Source organism: Gossypium hirsutum, chromosome D08 (assembly GCF_007990345.1).
Source record: "Gossypium hirsutum isolate 1008001.06 chromosome D08, Gossypium_hirsutum_v2.1, whole genome shotgun sequence".
Classification (NCBI taxonomy): domain Eukaryota; kingdom Viridiplantae; phylum Streptophyta; class Magnoliopsida; order Malvales; family Malvaceae; genus Gossypium; species Gossypium hirsutum.
In genome coordinates this window covers 138,905-160,500 of record NC_053444.1, presented here as the reverse complement: position 1 = coordinate 160,500, position 21,596 = coordinate 138,905, and the positions used below count along the sequence as shown (strand labels likewise).

The following is a 21,596-nucleotide window of genomic DNA, read 5'->3' as shown; positions in this document are numbered from 1 at the left end:
AATTATTCTAATAAATTATTAAAAGATAAAATAAAATATTCTTAAAAAATCTTAATTGTTTTTATTTTAAGATTTATCTACCCAAAATATATGGGGTTTTACATATGTCAACAACCTCCCTCAAGTTGGTGCATATATATCAATCATGCTTAACTTTTCAAGAATATCAAAGCTTGTCTTAAAGAGCCTTTTAGTGAGTATGTCAGCAATTTATTGTTTTGAAGGAACAAACGGCATGCACACTTGGGCTTGTTCAATCTTCCCCTTGATAAAGTGTCATCAATCTCAACATGTTTAGTTCTGTCATGTTGGATTGTGTTGTGAGCAATACTAATGGCAGCTTTGTTAACACAATATAACTTCATTGGTGAAGTTACTAGCTCCCTCAACTCTTCCTTAATTCTTTTTAACCACATCATTTCAAAAATTCTTTGAGTCATTGATCTAAACTCAACCTATGCACTACTTCTTGCTACAACATTTTATTTTTTGCTTCGCCAAGTTACAAGGTTTCTCCAAACAAATGTACAGTATCTTAATGTAGATCTTCTATCTATTATTGAGCTTGCACAGTATGCATCCTATAAGCTTTAATTCCTCTTTGTTTAGATTTCTTGAAGAATAAGCCCTTGTCAAGTGAACTCTTCAAGTATCTTAGAATCTGAAACATTGCTTCTTCATGTTCCTCCATTAAGGAGTGCATAAATTGAGTCACTAAGCTTATTGCAAAAAGTTATGTCTGGCTTTGTATGTGATAAGTGAATTAACTTAACAACTAATCTCTGGCACTGCCCTTTATCAAGTAATCTTCTTTCTTTATTTCCAAATTTTACATTTGGATCAATTGGTGTGTCAACTAGGCGGCAACCACTCATCCCAGCCTCTTTTAAAAGATCAATCACATTTTTTCTAAGAAACTACAAGACCCTTATTTGATCGAACAACTTCTATTCTAAGAAAGTATTTTAAATGACCCAAGTCTTTGATCTCAAACTCCAATGCTAGATTCTCCTTGAGACGCCTTATTTCATCCACATAATCTCCTGTAAGAATGGTATCATCGACATAAACTATTGTTATTCTACCTCTTTGTGAGTGTCAATATAGCATTGTGTGATTAGCTTGTCCTTGTGAGTAACATTGTTTTTTAACAACCTGAGTGAACCGTTTGAACCAAGCTTGAGGAGACTGCTTTAGACCAACAAAGATTTCTTGAGCTTACATACTCGAGTTCCAAATCTCAGAAAAAATCTCATGGAGTGTTGGAAGCAGTTTTTTTTCCTAGAATCTGAGATCTTACTTCATCAAATTCTTTATTTAAACCAACTAGAAATAAATAAGCTTGCTCAATCTCTTCTTTTTCATAGCTTTTACATTATCTCCGGAACACTCCCGTTCATCATTATAACACTGATCCAGTTCTTGCCAAAAAGACATCATCTCGTTATAATAAAAAATAACTTCCTTTACCCCTTGTCTAGCTTTCCAGAGTTTTATTTTTAACTCAAAGATTTGTGAAGCGTTTTCTAAATTCAAATAGGTGTCTTTTACAGCATCCCAAACATCTTTAACTGTCGGGAGAAAAAGAAAAAGTTTTCCTATGGATGCTTCCATTGAATTAATAAGCCATGCAATTATCATAGAATTTTCTGACCTTCACTTACTCATCTTTGGATCGCCCACCTGTAGTTGCTTGACTTCTCCAATTAAATGACCTACTTTGTCGCGCACATCAATTGCTAACTTTACGGACTGCGACCATTCGAGATAAATCTTGTCATTCAGCTTGTGAGATGTCAACTGAAAAGAGAGGTAAGACACCTCTGTCCCTTAAGTCATTGCACTCTCGGTAGTTGTTTCAACGGTAGAACTTTCTACCTTCGTTTGGTTGTTGGATCTCTTATCTCCAGTGAAGGTTGTTTTAACCATGATGTTATTGGAAATTTAACCTAACTCTGATACCATGAAAGTTTTCAAAAGAGTATTTAATAAAACTGTTATGTATTTTATTAACTGAAAAACCGAATTTAAATAAAAAAAAAGTCATAACCTAATTTAATAAAGTTATAAATTTAGTGGAGTAAATCAGAAGAAAAAATATGGTTAAAACCTATAAAAAATAGAAAGTCGATAATGGTAAGAAAAGAGAGAGAAAAATAGAACACACAGATCTTACGTGTAAACCCTTTTGAGAAAAAATCACGGATAGAGAAGAAAAAAATTCGTTATGTCGAATTCAAATTAATACAAGAGGAGAGACGACTACGTCTATTTATAGGTTTGTAAAACTTTATTCTAATTAAAGTCAAATAGAAGTTATGCAAAAGAATACTTCTATACAGATTTTACTTGTGCAGCTCTCGTAGATCCCTTATCTTGCCACTTGTATTTTTATTTAACAAGAATTTGAGAATATCTTTAACAAAACCCAATTTAATTAGGTTATAAATTAGTTCCTTAGTCATTAAACTTATGAGCATAATTAGTTCAGCTGCAAAAATATACAATAAATACAGCAGAAAGAATGGTGTTATCAGATAGTGAACAATATATCTTGAAATGGTCATATATCACAATCGTATATGGTATGAGTAAAAATTGAAAGATTAGTTCCTTGGTTGTAGTGGCTATACAAGGACAAAAAATTTAAATACTCCAGTTAATTGGATATAAGATTCAACTTTTCCAGTTCACTATAAAATACAAGTTATGATTTCTGTTTCATGCATACTATCAAACAAATAGAAAAAAAAATGACAAAATCTAGTTTCTTGGTGTTTCTAGACATTTTTGTGAATCTCATGGTTTGTATAAGCCTTTGCTCTGGTGCTGTACAGTAAGATAGAAAGGCAAGTATTCTTCAGTGACAGATTGTTAACAATGTTATCTGGAACTGGTTCATGAATTGTAACAATGTGTGATGATGCAGGTTTACATTGCATACTTGCGACCACTTCCTGATGGAGACTACATTGCTTCATCTCACCATTCCAATATGCTTCAAGCACTTTCTAAACACAGGTAGGAAGCCATTAGAGGATGTCCTTTGATGCCTTAGCAGAAGTGTTGGTCCATCACTATGATTATCGATCGTTTTCTTTTTCCTTCTCTGCAGCTTTGTGGAAAATTACTTAATCTGAAGTTACAAAAGGAGCTTCAATGGATTTGCATCTAAGCTAACTAATGAAGAGGCAAAGAAACTTTCAAGTAACTGGTAGAAGAAGAGCTGTCTTTCTTCGTCTTCTTCTTCTTTTTGTTTAACTCAATGGAATTGCTAAATGATATGTTTTCACCAATACCGTTATATGCAGGCTCAAAAGGAGCGGTTTTGGTTTTTCCAAGTAAAGTTTATCAGCTTTATACAACAAGATCATGGGATTTCTTGGGACTCAATCAAACTGTTAAAAGTAATGCTGCCGCTGAGAGCAATGTCATTGTTGGTGTCACTGATACCGGAATCTGGCCCGAGTCGGACAGCTTCAGCGACGAAGGCTTCGGTCCACCACCCCAAAAGTGGAAGGGAGCTTGTAAGGTTGGCCAAAACTTGACTTGTAACAAGCAAAAATATTCCACTATTTCCGATCTCAGACCGCTATTCATATCCCTGATCCTCACAATGACTTGGTACTTATCTTTCAGTAAGCTCATCGGAGCTCGAGTTTACACCACGGATTCTGCCAGGGATACAGAGGGTCATGGATCACATACAGCATCCACAGCAGCCGGGAACAACGTGGTGAGTGCTAGTTTCTATGGATTTGCTGAAGGAACTGCAAGAGGAGGGGTTCCATCAGCAAGGATTGCCACATATAAAGCATGCAATGGTATATGGTGTACTTCAGACATCTTGGCAGCTTTTGATGATACCATTGCTGATGGAGTTGATCTTATAACAGTTCCATTAGGATCAGTCTTTATGTCTGAATTCTACAGTGACCCTGTAGCCACTGGTGCTTTCCATGCAGCCGAGAAAGGTGTACTTGTTGTACAATCTGCAGGCAATAGTGGTCTAGCAGGGTTTCAATCGGTGGCAAGTGTGGCACCGTGGATACTTAGCGTTGCTGCAAGCACAACGGATCGTCATTTTGTAGCGGCCGTCGATTACTCGTAATGGAGGATTCAGATGAAGAGAAGTATTGGCATTGATCGATGACCTGGGTTTAGGGCAAATTACTCATTAAACTATTGATTCTGTTTTATTTTTATCATTTAACTATTAAATTTTTTTATTTAGTAATTAAATTTTTTATAATTAAATATTTTAATTATTAAGTTGTTTACATATACCATTAATCAAAATTGTGTATTTGTCCGAAATAAGGTGTAAAAGCAAAATAAAAATAAAAATTAGGGGCTAGAAGAAGTAAGTTGTATAATTTTATAATAGTTAAAATGTAATTTTATCATTTTAATAGCTTAGATCTTTGTAATCTTCAAAAGATTAAATTAAATTTGTATCGTTTTGAGGATCAAAGTACAAATTTATTATATATTTGGTCAAAACATAAATTTACCATTTTAGGGGGGTCGGGCTCTACTAGCCCTTTGTTGTAACCCTTAGACAAAGGGATGAGCATTTGATCGAATTGAGTGAATATTTTCGAATTAGTCAAGTTGACGAGATTTATTTTATCATTCTAAATCGATTTAAGTTTTTTTAAAATCGAGTCAAATAAAATTAATTTTGAAGCGAATAAAATAAAATCGATTTAATCATGAAGTTAGCTTTATTTATATTTTAGTCTAAAATTATTTTTCACCATATTAACTTAAATAAGATCATACAACAAACTCGTCCTTTATTTCATTGTCACATTCAAATCCAAGTTAACCATCGTCTTTTATCTCCTCTGCACTTACCTAGAGACGAATTTAGGGGGAGTTGGCAAGGGGGAACCCCCTAAAATGGAAAAATGTTATTTAGACCTTTTAGAAATTTTTAAAATTTTAATTTAATAAAGGTATTATTACACTTTAACCATCCTAAAATTATAAAAATTTAATTTAATTCTTTAAAATTGATAAAAATTTAAACTATTAAAAATTAAAATTTCATTTCGGCTCCTTGAAAACAATTTCTAGCTTGGCTTGCACTTCCACCAACTTTCTTTGTACAACAAACTTTTTATGTATGCACTAAGCACTGAAACCACTATGATAAGAAAATCAATTTTTATAGAAAAATTTAGTAATATTTTATAAAACAATCTAATAATAGTAATATTTTATACAAAAATATATCATAAATCACAATATGGTAAGGAAAAAAGTTTACAGATACATTTCCAAAGATGCAGTGACTATGGAAAGAAAAAAAATTAAAACTCCAGCTAATGCGATATGAGATTCAATCTTTTGAATCCACTATAAAATACCACTTATGTTTTCTTTTATACTTACTCTCTAGAAAAGAGAAAAAAAAATGGCAATGTCAAATTTCTTACTGTTTGTTGACATTACTGTGATTCTCATGCTTTCTATAAGCCATTGCCATGGTGCTGTAGAGGATGACAGGAAAGTAAGTATTGTCTTCTTTTTATATCTTTGAAATGAATTTCTGATTATTTAAATTGTAATAATGTGGTCATGCAGGTTTACATTGCATACTTGGGAGCTGCTCCTGATAGAGAGGACATTGCTTCATCTCAACATTCCGCTATGCTTCAATCACTTTCTGCACTCAGGTAGGACCTGTAATCGGCAATGATCAAGACTGGTTCCCTTTTAGTACGTGGGGTCACTCCGTTTGTTGATGACTAAGCCGGTTTTGGATCATGTTTTTTTATTCTCAGCAGCTCTGTGGAAAATTACTTAATCAAAAGTTATAAAAGGAGCTTCAATGGATTTGCTGCTAAGTTAACTAATGAAGAGGCAAAGAAACTTGCAAGTAAGTGGTAGAAGAAGAGCTGTCTTTTTTTTTTTTCTCTAAAACTCAATGGTATTGTCTTAATGATATGATTTCACCATTGCTTTGTTATGTAGGCTTTAAAGAGGTTGTTTCGGTTTTTCCAAGTAAAGTTTATCACCTTCAAACGACAAGATCATGGGATTTCTTGGGGCTCAATCAAACTGTTAAACGAAATGCTACCGCTGAGAGTAATGTCATTGTTGGTGTCCTTGATACTGGAATATGGCCCGAATCAGATAGCTTCAGTGATGAAGGATTCGGTCCACCACCAAAAAAGTGGAAGGGAGCTTGTAAGGGTGGCCAAAACTTCACTTGTAACAAGTAAATTTGCAATCGGACGACTGTTATTCAAATCCCTGATTCAGTATTTGTTGTTTAGTAATGATATTTTAGTACTTATCTTACAGTAAGCTTATTGGAGCTCGATCTTACCACTCAGATTCCGCTAGGGACACGGAGGGTCACGGAACTCATACGGCATCCACAGCAGCCGGAAACAATGTAGTGAATGCTAGTTTCTATGGACTTGCTGAAGGCATTGCAAGAGGAGGGGTTCCATCAGCAAGGATTGCTGCATATAAAGTATGCAGTGGTATATTGTGTCTTTCAGAAGACATCTTGGCAGGTTTTGATGATGCCATTGCCGATGGAGTTGATCTTATATCAGTTTCATTAGGATTAGAAATTCCAGTTGACCTTTACGAGGACCCTGTAGCCATTGGTGCTTTCCATGCAGCCGAGAAAGGTGTACTTGTTTTGCAATCTGCAGGCAATAGTGGTACAACAGGGTTTCAATCAGTATCAAGTGTAGCACCGTGGATACTTAGCGTTGCTGCAAGCACAACGGATCGCCTTTTTGTTGACAAGGTCGTTCTTGGGAATGGGTGGAAGACATTAACTGTAAGAAATATAGTATTTTCTACTTCTGTTGCTCCGACTCTCATAGTTTTTTTTTTTTTTATTAGATACTAATGGTTTCCTCTTTGCAAGCAGGGATTTTCAGTTAATTCTTTTAGTCTTAATAGAACAAAGGTTCCATTGGTTTATGGGCTGCAAATAACATCCTCTTGCGATGAGGCCCATGCTCGGTTAGTTCCATTGGCAAGTTGCATTTTGATTGATTTAAAAAGATTTAGACAAGCAATATGTTTGATACATTATTAGTCTTTTTTTCAGGGCGTGTTACAGCTATTGCCTGAATAAAACTTTGGTAAAGAACAAGATCGTTCTATGCGATGTGATGAACGGTGTAAATGCAGCTTACGATGCTGGTGCATTAGGATTAATTACAAAATATCAAGTAGAGAATGTTTCGTTTGTTGTCCCATTGTCTGCTATAACTTTAAGCTCCAAGGACTATGACTTGGTCATATCCTACCACAATTCCACCAAGTATGTACATATCGATGATTCGGATCATTATTTCGTTGGTTTTGTATATGTTAGGCTAAATAAAACTAAGGCTTTGCTCATTGTGTCACAGAGAACCTAAAGCAGAAATATTAAGAAGTGAAACAATTAAAGATAAATTTGCTCCTATAGTTGCTTCATTCTCTTCAAGGGGTCCGAATGCATTTGTACCAGACATTCTAAAGGCATGAATCGGTCTGACAACTCGGGTTTTATCGTTGTTTTGCTTGTTTTTTGTATACTAAATAGTTCCGTAAATGTTTTGCAGCCTGATATAAGTGCACCAGGAGTGGATATATTGGCTGCATATTCACCGGTTGCTTCACCATCGACGACTACAACAGATCCAAGGCGAGTTAAATACAACATAATATCAGGAACCTCAATGTCTTGTCCTCATGTTGCTGGTGTAGCTGCATACGTTAAGACATTTCACCCTCTTTGGTCTCCCTCAGCCGTTAAATCTGCTCTTATGACTACTGGTAATCATTCATTGCCATTATTGTAACATATGTCACATTTTCGATCTTACGTTTGTTTTATTTTGCCTAGCTTTTCCGATGGATGCACCGAGGACTCAAGGTGCTGAATTTGCTTATGGATCAGGACATATCAACCCTGTAAAAGCCATTGACCCTGGACTTGTATACGACACCGTAGAAGGTGACAACATAAGATTCCTATGCAGTATTGGATATGATGAAGGTTCCATCAAAATAATAGCAGGAAACAACACCTCTTGTCCTAAGAACTCTACTAAAATGTTGCCAAGAGATTTCAATTATCCTACACTCACTGCTTTAGTTCCAGCAGGCAAGCCATTCAAAGTCACTTTCCATAGAACAGTAACAAATGTTGGTGTAGCAAGATCTACTTACAATGCAACAATCGCTGCCCTGTCGGAACTCGAAATCAAAGTGGTTCCTCAAGTCTTGTCTTTCAAGTGTCTAACAGAGAAGATGTCTTACAAAGTTACTGTTTCAGGAAAAGCTTTGGGTGGAAGATCAATGGCGTCTGCAACATTGATATGGTCAGATGATACTCATGATGTTAGAAATCCAGTTGTTATTCACACATATGAAGCTATCTCTGGGGCTGTTTGAGTCACATGATTGAACCTGCTGCAATTGTTATTATTTGTTTTCAGTTTATGTTATATATATTTTCAGTCAATTTCTTTCAATCTTATTAATAAATATTATATAAATCTTTCTGTGAACAAACTTTCCCAATACATGATTTTTGCAACACCCGAGATTTTCAATGGAGTAAATCAGAAGAAAAATGTGGTTAAAACCCAATTTAATGAAGTTATAAATTGATTCCTTAGTCATTAAATTTATGAACATAATCAGTTCAGCTGCAAAAATATACAATAAATACAGCAGAAAGAATGGTGTTATCAGATACTGAACAATATATCTTGAAATGGTCATATATCACAATCATATATGGTACGAGTAAAAATTGACAGATTAGTTCCTTGGTTGTAGTGGCTATACAAAGACAAAAAATTTAAATACTCCAGTTAATTGGATATAAGATTCAATTTTTCCAGTTCACTATAAAATACAAGTTATGATTTCTGTTTTATGCATACTACCAAACAAATTGAAAAAAAAAAATGACAAAATCAAGTTTCTTGGTGTTTCTCGACATTTTTGTGAATCTCATGGTTTGTATAAGCCTTTGCTCTGGTGCTGTACAGGAGGATAGAAAGGCAAGTATTTTTCAGTGACAGATTGTTAACAATGTTATCTGGAACTGGTTCATGAATTGTAATAATGTATGATGATGCAGGTTTACATTGCATACTTGGGATCACTTCCTGATGGAGACTACATTGCTTCATCTCACCATTGCAATATGCTTTCAGCACTTTCTAAACACAGGTAGGAAGCCATTTTTTTAGAGGATGTCCTATGATGCCTAAGCCAAAGTGTGGGCCCATCAGTATGATGATCGATCCTTTTTTTTTCTTCTCTGCAGCTCTCTGGAAAATCACTTAATCCGAAGTTACAAAAGGAGCTTCAATGGATTTGCAGCTAAGCTAACTAATGAAGAGGCAAAGAAACTTTCAAGTAAGTGGTAGAAGAAGAGCTGTCTGTTTTTTTTTTAGCTCTATGGCATTTCCTTAATGATATGTTTTCACCAATGCCGTTATATGCAGGCTTTAAAGGAGTGGTTTCGGTTTTTCCAAGTAAAGTTTACCACCTGCATACAACAAGATCATGGGATTTCTTGGGACTCAATCAAACTGTTAAACGTAATGCCACAGAGAGCGATGTCATTGTCGGTGTCTTTGATACCGGAATCTGGCCGGAATCGGACAGCTTCAGCGACGAAGGCTTCGGTCCACCACCCCAAAAGTGGAAGGGAGCTTGTAAGGGTGGCCAAAACTTCACTTGTAACAAGTAAAAATATTCCACTATTTCCGATCTCAGACCGCTATTCATATCCCTGATCCTCATAATGACTTGGTGCTTATCTTTCAGTAAGCTTATCGGAGCTCGAGTTTACATCACGGATTCTGCCAGGGATAAAGAGGGTCATGGATCGCATACAGCATCCACAGCAGCCGGGAACAACGTAGTGAATGCTAGTTTCTATGGATTTGCTGAAGGAACTGCAAGAGGAGGGGTTCCATCAGCAAGGATTGCCGCATATAAAGTATGCAATGGTATATGTACTTCAGAAGACATCTTGGCAGCTTTTGACGATGCCATTGCTGATGGAGTTGATCTTATAACAGCTTCATTAGGATCATTCTTTGTGTTTGAATTCTACAGTGACGCTGTAGCTATTGGTGCTTTCCATGCTGCCGAGAAAGGTGTACTTGTTGTACAATCTGCAGGAAATAGTGGTCTAGCAGGGTTTCAATCGGTGGCAAGTGTAGCACCATGGATACTTAGCGTTGCCACATGCACAATGGACCGCCATTTTGTCAACAAGGTTGTTCTTGGGAATGGGAAGACACTAACTGTAAGAACTATATCGCTCTTGAATTGCTCTGACTCTCGTAGTTTATTTACTTGATAGTAATAGGTTCCTCTTTGCAAACAGGGGCTTTCAATAAACACTTTTAGTCTTAATAGAGCAATGGTTCCATTGGTTTATGGGATGCAAGCATCATCCGATTGCGATGAGTTCAGTGCTCGGTTAGTTCCATTGACAAGCTGCATTTTGATTGATTCAGATATAAGCCGCATGTGTGATTCATTGTTGGTCCTTTTCAGGTTGTGTTTCCCTAATTGCCTGAATAAAACTTTGGTAAAGAACAAGATCATTCTATGCGATGACATGCAGGGTGTAGACAAAGCTTACAATGCTGGTGCATTGGGATTAATTACGAAATATGGATTCGACGATGTTGCATATGTTGTCCCAATGCCTGCTATAACTTTAAGCTCCAAGGACTATGATTCGGTCACATCCTACCTGAATTCCACCAAGTATGTACATATCGATGGTTTGGGTCATTATTTTGTCATATGATAGGTAAAATAAAACTAATGCTTTGCTCATTGTGTCACAGACAACCTAAAGCAGAAATATTAATAAGTGAGACAATTACAGATAAATCTGCTCCTATAGTTGCTTCATTCTCTTCAAAGGGTCCTAATTTCATTGTACCAGACATTCTAAAGGCATGCATTTCTCCCAGAACTCGGATTTTATTGTTATTTTGCTTTTTTACGGTAAACTAAATAGTTCTGGAAATGCATTGCAGCCCGATATAAGTGCACCAGGAGTGGATATATTGGCTGCATATTCACCGGTAGCTTCACCATCGATAACCACAACAGATACAAGGCGAGTTAAATACAACATAATATCAGGAACCTCAATGTCTTGTCCTCATGTTGCTGGTGTAGCCGCATACGTTAAGACTTTTCACCCTCATTGGTCTCCCTCAGCCATTAAATCTGCTCTTATGACTACCGGTAATCATTCATTGCCATTATTGTAACATATGTCACATTTTCGATCTTACATTTGTTTTCTTTTGCCTAGCTTTTCCGATGGATGCACCGAGGAATCAAGGAGCTGAATTTGCTTATGGATCAGGACATATCAACCCTGTAAAAGCCATTGATCCTGGACTTGTATACGATAACGTAAAAGGTGACAACATAAGATTCTTATGCAGCATCGGATATGATGAAGGTTCCATAAAAAATATAGCAGGAAACAACACCTCTTGTCCTAAAAACAGTACTAAAATGCTGCCAAGAGATTTCAATTATCCTACACTCACTGCTTTAGTACCAGCAGGCAAGCCATTCACTGTTAATTTCCATAGAACAGTAACAAATGTTGGTATAGCAAGATCTACTTACAATGCAACAATCTCTATCCTGTCGGAACCCGAAATCCAAGTGGTTCCTCAAGTCTTGTCTTTCAAGGCTCTAACAGAACAGAAGTCTTACAATGTTATTGTTTCTGGCAAAGCTTTGGGTGAGACATCAATGGTATCTGCAACATTGATATGGTCAGATGGTACTCATAATGTTAGAAGTTCGATCGTTATTCACACATATGAAGGTGTCCGTGGGGCTGTTTGAGTCACACGATTGAGTCTGCATTCTGTTTTTATTTGTTCAGTCAATTTCTTGCAATCTATTAATAAAATATTAGTTACATTTTTCTATGAACAAACTTTCCCAATACATGATTTTTGCAACACCCCATATTTTTAAGTGGAGTAAATCAGAAGAAAAATGAAGTTATAAATTGATTCCTTTGTCGTTTAAGTTACAAACATAATCAGTTCAGCTGCAAAAAAATACAACAAATACAGCAGAGAGAATGGTGTTATTAGATAGTGAACAATATATCTTGAAATTGTCATAAATCACAATCATATATGGTATGAGTAACCCAGATATGTTCCAATTCACTATAAATACCAGTTATAATTTCTATTTTATGCATACTATCAAACAAATAGAAAAAAAATGACAAAATCAAGTTTCTTGGTGTTTCTTGACATTTTTTTTATTATCACAGTTTGTGTAATCCTTCGCTCTGGTGCTATACATGAAGATAGAAAACTATTTTTAACAATGTTTATATGGAACTGGTTCATGAATTATAATAATGTGCGATGATGACCATCATCATATATGATGCAGGTTTACATTGCATACTTGGGACCACTTCCTGATGGAGACTACATTGCTTCATCTCACCATTCCAATATGCTTCAAGCACTTTCTAAACACAGGTAGGAAGCCATTTTTTTAGAGGATGTCCTTTGATGCCTAAGCCAAAGTGTTGGTCCATCAGTATGATGATCGATCCTTATTTTTTCTTCTCTGCAGCTCTGTGGAAAATTACTTAATCCGAAGTTACAAAAGGAGCTTCAATGGATTTGCAGCTAAGCTAACTAATGAAGAGGCAAAGAAACTTTCAAGTAAGTGGTAGAAGAAGAGCTGTCTTTTCTTTTTAACACAATGGCATTGCCTTAATGATATGTTTTCACCAATGCCGTTATATGCAGGCTTTAAAGGAGTGGTTTCGGTTTTTCCAAGTAAAGTTTTTCACCTTCATACAACAAGATCATGGGATTTCTTGGGACACAATCAAACTGTAAACCGTAACGCTGCCGCCGAGAGCAATGTCATTGTTGGTGTCATTGATACCGGAATCTGTCCCGAGTCGGACAGCTTCAGCGACGAAGGCTTTGGTCCACCACCCCAAAAGTGGAAGGGAGCTTGTAAGGTTGGCCAAAACTTCACTTGTAACAAGTAAACATATTCCACTATTTCCAATCTCAGACCACTATTCATATCCCTGATCCTCATAATGACTTGGTGCTTATCTTTCAGTAAGCTTATCAGAGCTCGAGTTTACACCGCAGATTCTGCCAATGATACAGAGGGTCATGGGTCACATACAGCATCCACAGCAGCTGGGAACAACGTAGTGAATGCTAGTTTCTATGGATTTGCTGAAGGAACTGCAAGAGAGGGGTTCCATCAGCAATGGCATCATCAAAAGCTGCCATGAAACTGTTATAAGATCAACTCTGAGTTTTACGACGATGCTATAGCCATTGGTGCATTCCATGCAGCTGAGAAAGGAGTACTAGTTATGCAATCAGCAGACAATAGTGGTACAGCAGGGTTGCAAGCATTGGAGAGTACAGCACCGTGGATACTTACGTTTGCTGCAAGCACAACTGATCACCTTTTTGTGGAAGGTTATTCTTGGGAATGGGAAGACACTAACTGTAAGAAATATCGTATTTTCTACTTATGTTGCTCCGATACTCGTAGTTTTTTTCTTTTAACTTGATACTAATGGTTTCCTCTTTGCAAGCAGGGATTATCCATTAACTCATTTAGTCTAATACAACAAAGGTTCCATTGGTTTATGGGCTGCAAGCAACATCCTATTGCGATGAGGCCAGTGCTAGGTTAGTTCCATGACAAGCCTGCATTTTCATTGATTTACAGAGATTTAGACATAAGCAATATGTTTGATACATTGTTTAAGAACAAGATCCTCTTATGCTATGAGATGGACGGTGTAGATGCAGCTTACGATGCTGGTGCATTAGGATTAATACGAAATATGAATTGGACGATGTTTCATTTGTTGTCCCATTGTCTGCTATAACTTTAAGCTCTGAGGACTATGATTCGGTCATATCCTACCTCAATTCCACCAAGTATGTACATATCGATGGTTCGGGTCATTATTTCATCGGTTTTGTTTATGTTAGGCAAAATAAAACTAACGCTTTGCTCATTATGTCACAGAGAACCTAAAGCAGAAATATTAAGAAGTGAAACAACTAAAGATAAATTTGCTCCTATAGTTGCTTCATTCTCTTCAAGGGGTCCGAATTCCATTGTACCAGACATTCTAAAGGCATGCATTGGTCCGATAACCCAGATTTTATCGTTGTTTTGCCTGTGTTTTGTATACTAAATGGTTCCATAAATGTGTTGCAGCCAGATATAAGTGCACCAGGAGTGGATATATTGGCTGCATATTCACCAGTTGCTTCACCATCGACGACTACAATAGATACAAGGCGAGTTAAATACAACATAATATCAGGAACTTCAATGTCTTGTCCTCATGTTGCTGGTGTAGCTGCATACGTTAAGACTTTTCACCCTCATTGGTCTCCCTCAGCCATTAAATCTGCTCTTATTACTACTGGTAATCATTCATTGCCATTATTGTAATTTGTAACATATGTCATGTTTACGACCTTACATTTGTTTTCTTTTGCCAAGCTTTTTCAATGGATGCACCGAGAAATCAAGGTGCTGAATTTGCTTACGGATCAGGACATGTCAACCCTGTAAAAGCCATTGACCCTGGACTTGTATACGACACCGTAGAAGGCGACAACATAAGATTCTTATGCAGTATTGGATATGATGAAGGTTCCATCAAAAAATTAGCTGGAAACTACACCTCTTGTCCTAAGAACTCTACTAAAATGTTGCCAAGAGATTTCAATTATCCTACACTCACTGCTTTAGTTCCAGCAGGCAAGCCATTCAAAGTCACTTTCCATAGAACAGTAACAAATGTTGCTGTAGCAAGATCTACTTACAATGCAACAATCGCTACCCCATAGGAACTCGAAATCAAAGTGGCTCCTCAAGTCTCGTCTTTCAAGTCTCTAACAGAGAAGAAGTCTTACAATGTTACTGTTTCAGGAAAAGCTTTGGACAAACGATCAATGGTGTCTGCAACATTGATCCGGGCAGATGATACTTATGATGTTAGAAATCTTCAGTCAATTTCTTTCAATCTTATTAATAAATATATACATCTTTCTGTGAACAAACTTTCCCAGTACATGATGTTAGTGGGGTAAATCAGAAGAAAAATGTGGTTAAAACCCAATTTAATAGAGTTATAAATTGATTACTTAGTCATTAAGGTTATGAACATAATCAGTTCAGCTGCAAAAATATACAATAAATACAGCAGAAAGAATGGTGTTATCAGATACTGAACAATATATCTTGAAATGGTCATATATCACAATCATATATGGTATGAGTAAAAATTGAAGATATGTTCCTTGGTTGTAGTGGCTATGCAAAGAAAAAAAAGGTTAAATCATTTTTTGTGGCCCGAATTTTTAAGTGTCTACTCACATGTGTCAATATAAAATTGCTAGTAAATAGTAATCTAGAACTGAAATAAATCATTTACATTTTTTTCCCATTGGAGTTATTTCACAAATGCAATTGGTTTATTACAATCACTCTGAAAAAATAAGATTGAATAGACTTGAAATTGGAATATATTTGCAATAATCTCTTACATTACAGGCTGAGACCTCATAGAAAATATGTAAAATTGCTTATCCTGGCTATATGCTCAAGTAACTGAACCAAAAAGCAAGTACAACCAGGCAATGCATTTTATGGCACATTACAACGCCAAATCTGCATTTGTTGTAAGCTCAACGAACATATGATCTATAATTGGACTTACCAAAAAAATATTTATGGAAAATGCAAAATCAACATCATTAAGTATCCACCTGTAGTAAACACATTGTTGGGCATCATCAGGTCACTTTCTAATCAACATTTTTTGTGCTAGAATCACTATACATGTAATGTTCCAACATATAACACACCTTCAGTGGGAATCACAAATGCTTCCTTCTACAGTAGCTGGACTTTGACCCTGCAAAAATATAAACAATCCTTCACTATATTAAACCATTATCTGGTTGGCTGCAAAAATATAAATATTTCATAGAATTTTGGAAAATTACCTGAGATAATTTGATCATAATTAGCTTGCACTCAGGAGTCCAACTGGTCTCTCTCTCCCAAACGTTTCATCATCAAATCTTTTTTTTTTGTTCAATTATCATCAAATTCTTCGTTTGTAGAATTTTCTTGACATAGCAATTTGTCTTCCTGGACAAGATTTGCGTCAAGAGGCTCCCATGTTATTGGATGACCTTGTTCCAATGCATGACTGTCGTCAGCATTATCCTCCGGATTTTGTCTATCCTCACACTCTGTCTCCATCTTTTTATCATCATCAAATCCCAACTGATTCCCGGTTGCATGAAAAGCCACAATTACAGCTCCTTGATCGGATTGTTCAGCAGTATCCTTTTTCTGCCTCTTCCATTTCTTAGTAGATGAAGTACCATCATCCTCAAAGTCTTCTTCTTCTCTTTCTCTGTGTAAATAAACCCACAATTTCCTTTCTCCGTCGAATTGTACACAAGGATCACGTTCATAATGTAAACGGTCTAAGGCCCCACTAACAATCTGGTTAACTTGTGCATCAGAAACTTCTTCAACAATGTATTGAGAGTCTCTTATCAAAGTACAAACATCAGCACGGGTGCCAATACTTCCGGGCAATCTGGAAGCAGCATCTCTCACAAGACAAAGAATTGTAACATGTGGTGGCCTATCACGTTTCAGCATAAAATGATCTCGAGCCTTTGAAGTTGGTTTACCTCCACCCCTTCTCAAAGGAGCAACTATTGATTTTTTGCCATCAGCAGCTGTGTAAGAGAAGGCCCTGTCAGGAATAGAATACCTAAGAAGCTCCTCTCTACGGAAATAAGCTCTCACTTCTTCGGAACTTGGGCCAATGGTATTAAGGCTTTTCTGTGCTCTTAGGTCTCTGAACCTTTCTTTCTCATCTAAATTTACTTGCATCAATTCAAGCGGTGGTGCAGGAAGACTCCCTATTTGTTGGAGAGTCTCTTGACCATTTTTTAGCCAATTTGCAAAAGAATCAACCAGCTTGACAAGCATTTTGTGAGGAAGACCCCAGGCTTCAGGTGACGTCATCTCCTCAATTGTTTCATGATCGATTGAGCTATGCATAATTGGACCAACCCAATACCAACTTTTTGTGGACTTTTCATAGGCAACAAGTGCCTTCCAACCTTTTGCCCCCAAAGGTGCTGTTTTTGATGAGAAAATTTTCAGAACTCCCCGAACTAAATCTTGAAGCGGCTCTTGTGTCTCAAGGATACATGGATCTCCGGGATTCACTGTTACACGATTAACAATCTCTTGAACAGTAAGAGAAGGTATACTTCTTTGCACAGGCTGATCCGGATTATCGGTAGTTGTGTTCTCACAAGAAAGAACACCATTCACACCACCTTCCTGCTTTCCATTCTGCTCCCTGCGGGGTCTGCCAACCTCTAAGGAATCTTCTGGAAGTGGAGTGATCATTCCCATGCGAACAGCAGAAAGAAGATGTATAATCGAAAATGAGAAACCAGTATGAACTGTAGGGGTAATCAGAGTAAACGGCTTTTTCTGTGGTTTGATTTCCATCTCAACATCTGTAACTTGCACTTCTGCACCATGTGGTTCCAAAGCTTCCATATCTGAGGTAACAGCATCAACCTCCAATTTCCGTTTTCCCTTTTTTTTCAAGGAAAGGGAATCATCAGTTCGCTTCTGAAGGTTAGACTGCAGGTTACCATCTTCACCTCTTCTGTCGACATCTCCCACATACTCCTTCCCTGTCTTGCACCCAAGCAATGAAGCTTCAGGTTTTTCACCACAATCATATGTTTCAATGCTCCGGCCTTTTTTCCCAGTTCTACGCCTGTTATTTTCGTCTGCCAATGGTAGTGTCACAGGTGAAGCATCCTCCTCATCAACAGGATAATTAAGCAGATAATCTCGTTGAGACATAGGATGATCATAGACAACTTCACCTTTCAGTCTTTTCTCAGTAGGGTAGGGCTTTGTTGAGGACATCTTTAATCTGTCACCAAGTTTCTCTCCTAATTGGCCAGTCTTGCTCAACTTGGATACCTTTTTCCTATCAACCTTGCCCAAAGCTCTAGAAGTAGAGTTCTGCAAGGGACTTATTTCATGCATCTTAGACTTCTGTTTTCCTTTAAAATAGTAGCTTTCTACTCCTGGCACGTACACATTTTCCCCAAAGCTCTTTTCGGAGATGCGATTGATTCCATCAAGAGGCCATCCATCCTCCATAGTATCTTTCTTTGAAGATTTTATCTTTCTAGAATCAAGGCCAGACTTCAATGAAGACAGCCGTGAACCTTCCATGACACCACTTGGGTAATCAAACTTGCTTCTCATTAGAGGATTGCTATCGTCGTCGTCGTCAAACTGTTCAGATGAGTCAGATTCTGTTTCTTCATTTTTAAGGAATGCTCTACTACCTTTTGAAACAGCCATTAATGGTCCTCCATTTTGCACGTTGTTCCCTCTGATATTTTCTTGTGATGATTTAATTCGATTATCAGAAAACAAGAATCGGTCATTCATATGTTGTAAGGAAGCTTTATCAGGACACTCTGGCCCCATTTTACATTTCCTGCTCCTAATATTCCAATCATCAGATCTAACTGAAGAATCCACAGAAAAATCTTCCCCTTGGTTCTTATTTTGCCAAAACAGTTCGGTGCGTTCCGACAAGTCAAATCGACTCCCTTTCAGCGGCAATTGTGGAGTTCTGCCTTTCATAAGCTTTATCTGATTTCCAACTGCAAATTGCTGATGATTTTCAGAATACTTGGACGTTTTGGCAAAATCATAGGGTGTTCTCATGTTTGGTGGCTTTGACTTATATACTTTTGCATCAGGAAATTGATTCACATTCCTGTTCCTACCATAGGCTCGCGAATCATGCTTTGAAGACAGAGGCAAAGCCATGAAACTGTCACCAGCTAATTCTTCCCCTCTTAAAAGGCCATACTTCTTCCCTGCTCTCAATAAACCAGATTTGAGTGATTTGCTATCATGCACAGCATGTCGGTCCTGTTGAATACTAGTTCCAAACATTGGGTCACCATCATCGTCTAACCTCATCTGATCCCTTGTCCTGTTTGCCGCCCCTGACTTACATTTATGTTGAGGAAGGGTTCCATGCAAACCATATGGCTCAGTATCAATATCCAAACCTTGATAAACACCACCACCAAACTCCTTTGCAGAAGGAATTTTTGATCCACGTGCCTTCAGTATACCTTTTGGATTCTGCTTCCTGTACTCTGATGGTTCCAAACCCACCATCTGCCCTCGCGAAACGGATTCTAAAGTAGGACCAACCCCATGGTGACCCTTTTTCTGCAAAGCTTTTTGGTCCTTAACCCTTTTGCTCCACAGGCCTTCACCAAAGTCACCTCTTTCGGAGGATTCAGAATCCTCATCTTCCAATTTTTCATACACCAAAATCTTTTGACTTCTCATAATATTCAAAACACGAAGCCGCTCCTCAATACTGTATCCCCTACAATTAAGCCAAGCATCCCTTGTTTGACAAAGTTTAGCAACCATATTATTCTGATGCATCCTCAAATGATGGTAATGCCGCCGCTTTTGAAAGAAATTCAAACCCTCCCGATAAAGGGCAACCCTTGGCTCACACAACCCTCCTTTCAATATATCAAACAACTTCTTAATAGGACTCCCAAAATGAAAATTATTACCCTTAAGAAGGTCATTCAAGGTCCACATAAATGTATCCTGATCCATATCAGGTAAAAACTTAGTCAGGCTAAACCTCTCTTCATCACTTAAACACTCATTCCAGACATCAAGAGACAAAATATCTTCCAACCCAGGCAGATCATATAAATCAAAAGGTACGGAACAAGTCGAGTTCCCAACTTGGCAAAATTCAGCCCCCATTTCACCTAATTCCAATAAATCAAAGTCATCTGAACCTGCTCCTGAATCAGCATCATCAAATTCATCATCATCATCGTCTTCATCATCATCATCACCAGCACCATCAGAATTAATAGCTGAGCTTGGACGTTGAAGCTCATCCTCATCAGTTGACGAAGTGGTATCCCTACTATCAGAAAACTCCGAATCAAACCGCGAAACTTTAAAGTTGTTCTTCTCAATCGCCATCATGACAAACAGACCAGAAAGGGGAAAAAAATTCTAATCTTCAATTCTACCAAAAATTTTAAAAATTTATTATCACGGTTTCCGAATACAGCCAATTCATCAAAACCCTAAACAAATAAACAAACTCTCAAACTTTGAAATTACAAAAAAAAAAGTTAGAAGAATAAAAACAAGGGAAAAAAAAGGTACACATGATGGAATTAAAATGAAGAATTAAAACGGAATTGAGAATAAGAAAAACACCTCATTTAAAAGGAAAAGGAAGAATATCTGCGGTGAAATTGAGAGCGTCGACGAATTGAAGATTTGGAGATTTCTTCGTTTTCTTCTTTATTAAAGAAAAACAAAAAGACGCATTTTAAAAAAAATGGTTAGAATTTGGTTAAATCTTGGAAACCCTAAAGGGAGTTAATTAAATAAAATAGGAAGATGGAAGAAAGGGAAGGGGGAGGGGGGTGAAGAAGACGGTGTGACGTGGAAGAATGGCAGCCGTCGGATTGAGATTGGAGGAGAAAAAGACGAAAAAGGGTAGGGTGAGGGAAAGAGAGTGAAAGATAAAGAGAAAGAAAGAATGAACACGGGGGTGACTCGACTCAGTGAGTTGAGTTTGAGTTAGTGCGAAAGAGAAAAGAAAGGAGGGAAGACCGAACCCATGCATGATTTAGGAAGTTTCCAGCCGTTGGATCTGTCCCCTCCCTTAAGGCGCTATTTGCTTCTTCGACGTCGTTTCGGTCTTCTTCAATTTTGATGAAGATCCAGTGTAACTGAGAATTGATGCACGCAGCTATGCGTTCGTTTATTCATATTTGTTTTATTTTTATAAATAATGAGTTTATATATCCAAATACGCTATTCATTTTTATTACAAAAATGTATTTATTTGAACTCGAAATTCCAATATTAGCCCTTTATTATTTCCATGCTTAGGTTAATAATATGTCTTTCGTCTAGTTAGGAGGTGGACTCATTCCCAAGTAAGCTAATTTTTTTTATGGTGGATTCGATTTTACTCTTTTATTAAAAATAGGTAAAATAATTTTTATATATTACATTAAATAATAATTTTTTTAAAATTTTATTTATTTCTATTGTTAAAAATTAATATAACGGATATAATGACTAAATAGTAACACATAACATGTTAAGTGTATTTTATATTGACGTATAAGAATTCATTTTTAACAATAAAATTAAATAAAATTTTTAATAGAATAACAAAATATAATTTAACTTTTTTATACAAAAGCTTGATCCATAATATTTTTATAAAAACAAAACCAAAAAAATAATTAAAAAATGTTAGAGCTTAATTCAGTGAGTGGGAAGTGGAACCAAACCAACAGACCAAGAGTGGGTCAAATAGAAATATGGCTTGTAAACAATTCACAGTTGAGAAATGCACAAAGCAG

General features: G+C 36.8%; 3 protein-coding genes and 2 pseudogenes across 6 annotated transcripts; 4 read left to right on the top strand and 1 right to left on the bottom strand.

Annotated features, from left to right (window-relative positions):
• Window positions 1–2,929: 2,929 nt before the first annotated feature.
• On the top strand, window positions 2,930–4,378 carry LOC107932411 (subtilisin-like protease SBT4.9). Its single transcript, XM_016864390.2, has 3 exons — window positions 2,930–3,021; window positions 3,116–3,214; window positions 3,312–4,378. Exons 2-3 carry the CDS (start codon window positions 3,184–3,186, stop codon window positions 4,109–4,111), a joined length of 831 nt encoding a protein of 276 aa, XP_016719879.1. The 5' UTR covers window positions 2,930–3,021; window positions 3,116–3,183; the 3' UTR covers window positions 4,112–4,378.
• A 1,043-nt stretch (window positions 4,379–5,421) lies between these two features.
• On the top strand, window positions 5,422–8,510 carry LOC121203129 (subtilisin-like protease SBT4.4; annotated as a pseudogene).
• Window positions 8,511–8,884: 374 nt separating this feature from the next.
• Window positions 8,885–11,969, top strand: LOC107932410 (subtilisin-like protease SBT4.3). The gene is made up of 10 exons (XM_016864389.2): window positions 8,885–9,038; window positions 9,119–9,210; window positions 9,308–9,399; window positions 9,489–9,732; window positions 9,814–10,300; window positions 10,382–10,476; window positions 10,555–10,770; window positions 10,854–10,965; window positions 11,049–11,262; window positions 11,333–11,969. The coding sequence occupies exons 1-10, from the start codon at window positions 8,943–8,945 to the stop codon at window positions 11,881–11,883; spliced, it is 2,199 nt and encodes a 732-aa protein (XP_016719878.2). The 5' UTR covers window positions 8,885–8,942; the 3' UTR covers window positions 11,884–11,969.
• A 478-nt stretch (window positions 11,970–12,447) lies between these two features.
• Window positions 12,448–15,164, top strand: LOC107932444 (subtilisin-like protease SBT4.5; annotated as a pseudogene).
• A 419-nt stretch (window positions 15,165–15,583) lies between these two features.
• Window positions 15,584–20,954, bottom strand: LOC107932482 (uncharacterized). Of its 4 annotated transcripts, XM_016864492.2 has the most exons (4): window positions 20,431–20,954; window positions 16,083–20,294; window positions 15,942–15,991; window positions 15,584–15,842 (listed from the first exon to the last, which is right to left on the bottom strand). In XM_016864492.2, exon 2 carries the CDS (start codon window positions 20,188–20,190, stop codon window positions 16,174–16,176), a length of 4,017 nt encoding a protein of 1,338 aa, XP_016719981.1. In that variant the 5' UTR covers window positions 20,191–20,294; window positions 20,431–20,954; the 3' UTR covers window positions 15,584–15,842; window positions 15,942–15,991; window positions 16,083–16,173. The 4 variants fall into 4 exon arrangements, with proteins under 4 accessions (XP_016719981.1, XP_016719979.1, XP_016719980.1 ...); XM_016864490.2 differs by having other exon boundaries at window positions 15,584–15,991; XM_016864491.2 differs by having other exon boundaries at window positions 15,584–15,991; window positions 16,083–20,233.
• Between the last annotated feature and the right edge of the window lie 642 nt (window positions 20,955–21,596).

What these genes read in the sequence shown, in the direction of transcription:
- LOC107932411 (XM_016864390.2), top strand. Translation starts at nt 3,184, where the DNA reads ATGAAGAGGCAAAGAAACTTTCAAGTAACTG. An exon ending in AAGAAACTTTCAAGTAACTG is followed by an intron (nt 3,215 to 3,311) that starts GTAGAAGAAGAG and finishes CGTTATATGCAG; the next exon opens with GCTCAAAAGGAGCGGTTTTG.
- LOC107932410 (XM_016864389.2), top strand. Translation starts at nt 8,943, where the DNA reads ATGACAAAATCAAGTTTCTTGGTGTTTCTCGACATTTTTGTGAATCTC. An exon ending in CTGTACAGGAGGATAGAAAG is followed by an intron (nt 9,039 to 9,118) that starts GCAAGTATTTTT and finishes ATGATGATGCAG; the next exon opens with GTTTACATTGCATACTTGGG. An exon ending in ATCTGCTCTTATGACTACCG is followed by an intron (nt 11,263 to 11,332) that starts GTAATCATTCAT and finishes TCTTTTGCCTAG; the next exon opens with CTTTTCCGATGGATGCACCG.
- LOC107932482 (XM_016864490.2), bottom strand. Translation starts at nt 20,190, where the DNA reads ATGATGGCGATTGAGAAGAACAACTTTAAAGTTTCGCGGTTTGATTCG.